We start from the raw sequence: 7399 nt of genomic DNA on the forward strand, positions 1-7399 counted from the left end.
CATTTTCCACCAACCCATACACACGGTTCTAATCAGTTCAAACTACATGTCTTCCAAGTCTTCAATTTTTACGGCAGGATGCTCACAATAAAGATAGTTTGGCCTCGCCTAAAAAAATACCGGTTGCACATTGAAGCTGAAATCAATATCAGCATTTGAGAGGTGTCAAAAACAACTGCACAATGTTCCAGCAATTACTTTAATGTTAAAATATGATTGGAAGCGAACTCAAATCTGAGAATCTTGAGCCCTTATATCATATGGTATCTATTTAAATGTAACGAACTGTTTCGGACATTTCGGATCCATATTGCATGAGAGAATTGACCAAAATAATGCCGGTTCTTTTTAATTTTATTCATTCTCCAATGGTCGATAAATCAGTTTAGCTGTGTGACTAGCTACAGCGACTACAGTATACTGTACAAATGACATGAGGTCTCATCAGTGGATTAAATTTCGCATCATTGACACACTGCGAATATAAATATTTGCTGCAGGTATAATGCTAGCTTTTTCGACGTATAAATCCCACGTCAGTCCTCATATTCTATACTTATAAGCATTCCATGACGATCTCGTCATCTAAATGGATTCGTTTTATTTTAAGGCGGGAAGGTGTGATTTGAAGGAATTTGGTAATTGTTTCTAGCAAGCCGAGCTTTGATTATTACAATACTAGCTTTCATGAAGTGGTTATAATCAACGACAAACCCAAATACATTATATTTATACTGCTACGAATTTTATTTTTGTGCACTACTAACTAGATTGTCGAAGATTGTACAAGATTCATCAATCTTAGCGCTTGATTCAGCTTCTTACCATTAGTATGTGCGTGTATTTATGTACAAACACCGAGGCAATATAGTTTATGAAATAGGCACAAAGTCAGTGGTTTTGTGAGGAGGTGCGGGTTAGTCGATTGCATCGACCCTAGGACTTGATTGCTACTTTATTTTATCGACCCTGAAAGGATGAAAGGCAAAGTTGATATCGGCGAGATTTGAAAAGAGTAGAAATAAATGTCACTTAGCAATTTGATACTTTTTTTACAACTTATACATACGTTTAATGTAGTGGCGGTGTGGTAAGAAGCTTGCTTTCCAACCACATGGTTCCGGATTCAGTCCCACTGCGTGGTACCTTGAGCAAGTGTCTTCTACTCTAACCTAGGGCCGACCAAAGAGCCTTGTGAGTGAAGTTGGAAGATGGAAACTGAAAGAAGCCCGTCGTGTATATATATATATATATATATATATATATGTGTGTGTGTGTGTGTGTATTTGTGCGTCTGTTTGTCCCCCCAACATCGCTTGAAAACCGATGTTGAGGTGTTTACGTTCCCGTAAGCTAGCGGTTCGGCAAAAGAAACTGATAGAATAAGTACTAGGCTTACAAAGAATAAGTCCTAGGGTCGATTAGTTCGAATGAAGGCGGTGCTTCAGCATGGCCACAGTCAAATGACTGAAACACGTAAAAGAGTAGACAGTTGTACTGATTAAAATTAGTGAGTCACTGCAAGAAGAATATAAAATTTCCCGCTAATTACAATTAAAGGTTCAAGGTGCTGTATCCTCAGCTAAATGTTATTATCAAGCAGTTATTATTACCCGAAATAATATGATCACTAAAAGCGACACTCACTCTATACGTGCGTATGTTTACTATACACACACATATATATATGCACACTATCACACACGTACAAACATAAATACACGCACACTCATTCACACACACAATTAGCCAGTGAAGTTTAGTAGAGAGAGACGTTCGAAAAAGATGAATTTCAGTGTAAGCAAGCATTGACTAACAAGACTCACACAAAAGAATGACAAAGCCGAAGGAGTCTTGCTTGACACACAAGAGTTGTGGTTGACAGCGGATATGATGACGACGACGACAACGCCGCCACCACAATCTCACATAAGGTTGTTTAGCTTCAAGTTTACCATTGTGTTTTTTTGTTTTTTTTTTTACTGGACGTTGTATATCTAGGACTACATATTTCAATATAGTCCATCTGTTATAAGACAGTAAGTGTAGTTTGAAGATTTGTCTGCTCTTTCTAGCATGGAGCGCAACCGCATACGTGGAGACCGTGTCAAACAAGATTTATTCGACATCAACAAGTTGTTTAGCCCCTGGTCAGCTCTGATCGAGTCGACCTCGGAAGTATATTATTCAAAATGTTCTTTTATACAAGATAGGGAAGCCGTGTGATTTAAGGGATGAACAAGGAAGTCACGGATAGGTTCCCTCCATATGAATAACGAAGTAACAGGTCAAAGATTTAATACGGACACATAGTCCGGGCGAGGTGGTATGAATACACATAACACAGAGATTCTAAATTTTCATGACTTTCTCATCATTATTATTATTATTATAAAACATGGTAGAAAATAAATTTTCCACCATGTGTAATATTAAAAAAAAAAATTATAGGGGTGGGTGCAAGAGGAAGTCTTTCCCGAGTTAAAAAAAAAAGAGGTTACATCTACCCAGCCTGTTGGTTTGCTGAAAACAGTAGCCAAATGTCCTTCAAATCGCACTGTTGTCTTAAATTAAAAAGACAATGGATAAAGTACTGTGTGTGTGGTAAGTAGCTTGTTTTCCAACCACATGGTTTCGGGTTCACTCTCGTCCCACGGTGAAGCACCTTGAGCAAGTATCTTCTACTATAGCCCATCCTACTCAAGCCTTGTGAGCGGATTTGGTAGGCGGAAACTGAAAGAAGCCTATCGTATATAACTGTGTGTGTGTGTGTCTATCACCGCTTGACAAATGGTGATGGTTTGTTTACGTCCCCGTTAACATTAGGGGTACGGCAACAGGAGACCGAAAGAATAAGTATTAGGCTTTAAAAACAAACAAGTAGTCAGGTCGATTTGTTCGACAAAACACAACAAGGCGGTACCTGACCGCAATCCAATGGCTGAAACAAGATATGTATATAGGTGTGTCAATTTGATCAGAGCTAACCTCAGACTAATCAACAACGGGTACTTTGGTTTATAGAGGGTGGACGACTAGAGATCGTTAGAGGGTCAGACAAATGCTTGTAATATTTAGTTACAGCCTTTTACGCTCTGAGTTCGAATCCCACCGATGTCAAATTGACAATCCTTCGGTATTGGTAGACGACAGCATTCACACACAACCTTCCCTCATGACATAGATAAAGAGGCTAGGCCGAAAAAGAAAATGAATGACGTCGTTTTCCTCATACCGATACCCTAGACACCAATACCGAAGAATCGCCTCGATAAACTATTCAAGATCGGAAACGAAAGGAAAAAAAAGTCAAAAAGGGTACAGTCGACCACGGCGAGAATCGAACTTAGATCGCAAAGAGAGGTAAATATAAATAGTATGTCAATGAATATGATGCTCCGCCGATTCTGTCATTTATGGCATTCAAACAAGTAGTCTGATGTTCGAACTGAGAATGATAGCAGAACTGGTGAATTTACATTTCGGGAAAAATAAAGCTTATTCGCCCTACATACACACACATATAAACAGATGCATACATACGTGCATATATATATATATATATATATATATATACATACACATACATACATTAACACACACACAGACACGTGTATATATATTTATTTGTGTGTGTGTGTATATGTACACACGCACACACGATATTCCCGAATGCGACTGTAACATGGGTATCAGAACAGTAAACGGGTGACATTCTTTTACATACGAACATAACACATGCACACAAACATAGGACAATGGAGACATACACACACACCCATTTTATATATACATATATATATATATATATATATATATATATATATATATATATACATATATATATACATTCGTGTGTGTGCAATTTAAACGGATGTGTTTCTACACACATACAATGAATGTGAAGTACTAAAGAGACGTTGAAAAAGAAAGAATAAACTATATGACTGCACACATACAAATATATATATATGTGCGCGCAAACATCTATATATACATGATTACATACACGTGAGGGGAAAACGAGTAAAGAAGGGTAGCACTTGTAATCACTAAAGAAACGGAAGTTGATTATATACATACATTTATTTAAATGTATAATATACAGAGCTGCATGTGTGCGCATATATATATATATATATATATATATATATATATAATAGATAGAGTGAGAGAAGATAGAGACAGCAGAAAAAAACACGACCAGGAAGCTCTTTTCACGTTAACAAGTCTTATGGACAGCGTGTATATATACATAGAGATATACGTATGTGTCTGTTATACATACTATATAATTTTATTCGAATTACAAAACGTGAAATAAATATCATAATCAAAGAGAAACCGTCAAAACTCTTCATTTGAATTTTTAATTAAAAAATTAAACTTCTTACGGGAGACAACATGCCTCAACATAGATGCGTGTGTGTGTATGTTTTATAACGCGTGCAGTGTATATATGGATACGGTATATGTTTTATAACGTGTGTAGTGTGACAGGAAAATAGTTAATATATTATTCCAGGGTTTTAAAAGACAGGAAGAGAGGTAGAGAGGCTAAATGAGATAATGGTCCAACGCCTACAGCTGTCAACATCCATGTATATGTACGTGTGTGTATATGTATATACGTATATAAAATATATATATATTCAGATATATATTACATATAGTCACAGAAAACACATGGTGAACATTTAAATGGATTTCTAAACAGTATGTGAATGTATATTGATGGTATGTATGTAGGTGGGGAATAAATATGATAGATTTATTTCATTATAGCCAAGCTGAAATGATAGACTGAAAAGAAACTGATAGGTAGGTTACTGATAGAGAGACAAGAGGATGGACTGACGGACGAATACATACATATATAGAAGAGATAGAGAGGGATAGATAGATACCAAATGGTAGATTGTTCGGGTATATAATTTGGTAGAATGGAAGGATGTGGTACCGAGATCGGTGTATGAATGGAAGAACAGAGGTGTGTACATATGTATAAATAGCTAAGTAGGTAAGAATAGACCTACGTATATTGTGTGTGTGTGTGGACATGAGAGAGGGTTTGTATTAAAAACGAGGGTAGAAGAAAATATGTAGCCAGTACATAGAATATAGAATTGGGGTGGAGGCCACGAATGGACATTCACACCTAAGATATAGATAATAACGATAAAAATATTAAAGTGATAAGACTTCGACAGACTAGAAACTACAAAAAAAATATATGGAACAACAAACAGGAAATAATTTTAAAGAGTCATTGATGTAAGAACTGAGTCAGAAACCAGTCTTATTTCGCTTTCTCTGTGTATACACATACATATATGTATGTATAATGTAATATGTGTTGGTCGATGTATAAAATGGTAAGAGAAGAATTTTGTACTCACCTTCTCGTGCCTTTATATAGACCGTATTCGCAACAATATTTTCCAGTTCCATTTAGTATGGCAATAGACCAGTGGAGGTCCTAAAGGCCCCCCGGATTTCGCCAGACTACAACTTACTGGCTGTACGTACTGCTGGAGGGTTTCGAGCTTTACTTAGTTAGCAGTAGCAGTAGTGGTGGTGGTGGTAAGGCGGTGGCGATTGCTGCGGCTGCAACAACTACTATTACTACTGCTACTATTACTACTGTTGCTGTTGCTACTACTATTAGTTGTAATAGTAGTAGTACTAATATTATTATTATTATTGTTGTTGTTGTTATGATTATTATTACTTATTACTACTGTCTTAGTAGAAATACTATTATTGCTACTATTTCTTCTAAGATGAGAAGAGAGAAGCTGACATTCTCTCTCTCTCTCTCTCCCACTCACTCAGATAATCAGTTCTGTCGCTCTTTGGATGAGGGAAAGTATGAGTGAAAGATAGAGAGATGGCGGGAGACACGTATATGCGTGTATATATATATATATATATAGAGAGAGAGAGAGATAGAGAGATAGATAGATATATGAAAAGAGAGAGAGAGAGAGAAAGAGAGGCGGGGGTCAGAGAAAGAGAAAGAGGAGAAAGAAGTGAGAGAAGGGGAGAGAGAGCTGGAGATAGAAAGGGATAGATTTATATATAGAAAGCGTGCTAGATGTGTCTATATAGAACATACAGATATAACAGATACACTATGAAAGAGAGAGAGAGAGGCTTGTAGGTAGATAGATAGACACTAACGTACTAACAACAACAGTACTATACAATCGAGGACCAAACAAAATGGCTGCATTGACACAGCATTACAGTAACATTATTAGTAGTAGTAGTTGTAGTAATAGTATAATAAATAATACTACTATTTCTGTTAGTAGTTGTGATAATTGTAGTAGTGATGGTGGTGGTAGTTCATACTTGTTTACACTTCACTACGTCTGTTCAAGTCGAAGAGCTTCAGTTAATGCTCGCTCTCTCTCTTTCTCTTTCTTTCTTTCTTTTTTCTTCTCTCTTTCAATCTCCCTCACTTTCTTCTTCTCTACTGCTTTCCTCTTTCTTTACCTCTCTTTTTCTCGCTCTCTCTCTCACTTTCTTCTTCCTCTCTGTCTCTCTCACACTTTCTTCTTCGTCCTCCTCTCTCTCTCACTTGATTCACAATATTTTTCTCTTTCCTCTTCCTTTCTTCCTCTCTTTCTTCTTCCTCCCTTTCTCACTCTGTCTTCGTCTCTGTTGCTTACCTCTTTTTTCCTCTCTCTCACTTTCTTCTTTATCACTTTCCTCTTCCCCCCCTCTATCTCTCTCTCTTTCTCTCCTCTCGCTCTCCCTCACTTTCTTCTCATCTCTCTCTCTCTCTTTCTTTTCTTCTCTCTCGCTCTTTCTTCTTTCTCTCTGTTGCTTGTCTCTTTTTCTCTCTTTCTCTTTCACTTTCTTCTTCTCTATCTCTTTTATCTTCTCTCCCCATCTCTCTCACTTTCTTCTTCCTCTGTCTCCTCTTCTCTTTCATCTCTTTCACTTCCTTCTTCCTCCCTGTCACTTTCCACTTCATTTCCTCCCCCTCTCTTTCTAATGTCTTCCTGTCTCTTTCCTCTTTTCATCCCCTCTCTCTTCCTCACTTTCTTCTTCCTCTCTGTCTTTTCCGTTTCTTTTCCTCTCGTTCTTCTTCCTCGCTGTCACTTTCTCCTTCTTTTCCCCACTCCCTCTGCCCTCTTTTTCTCTTCCTCTCTTCTCATTTTCTCTATTTTCTCAGCCAATCTCGCTCTCTCCTCTTTCCCGCGTTTTCTTTATCTCATAATATTGTTTTTCTTTCTGTCTTTCTTTCTCTCTCTCTCTGTCTGTCTTTCTTTCTCTCTCTCTCTGTCTGTCTTTCTTTCTCTCTCTCTCTCTCTCTCTCTCTCTCTCTGATCTCTGTCTTTTCCTCACTTCTTGCTCGTGTATCTTCCCTCTCTCTCCCTCATATTCG

The 7399-nt window shown here is 37.4% G+C and overlaps 1 protein-coding gene across 2 annotated transcripts in view; it reads right to left on the reverse strand.

Moving 5' to 3' along the window:
• LOC106876126 (G protein-coupled receptor kinase 5) overlaps positions 1 to 6777 on the reverse strand; it is a 378987-nt gene extending 372210 nt beyond the window's left edge. Inside the window, exon 1 of one of the 2 annotated variants that reach the window (XM_089356590.1) lies at positions 5400 to 6777. In XM_089356590.1, the coding sequence (XP_089212716.1) occupies positions 5400 to 5451 (52 nt within the window). In that variant the 5' untranslated portion in view covers positions 5452 to 6777. The remainder of the gene's footprint in view (positions 1 to 5399) is intronic. The other variant, XM_089356589.1, reaches the window with a different exon arrangement.
• Between the last annotated feature and the right edge of the window lie 622 nt (positions 6778 to 7399).

This window comes from Octopus bimaculoides, chromosome 8, assembly GCF_046866305.1.
Source record: "Octopus bimaculoides isolate indiv1 chromosome 8, ASM4686630v1, whole genome shotgun sequence".
In the NCBI taxonomy this organism is placed as follows: domain Eukaryota; kingdom Metazoa; phylum Mollusca; class Cephalopoda; order Octopoda; family Octopodidae; genus Octopus; species Octopus bimaculoides.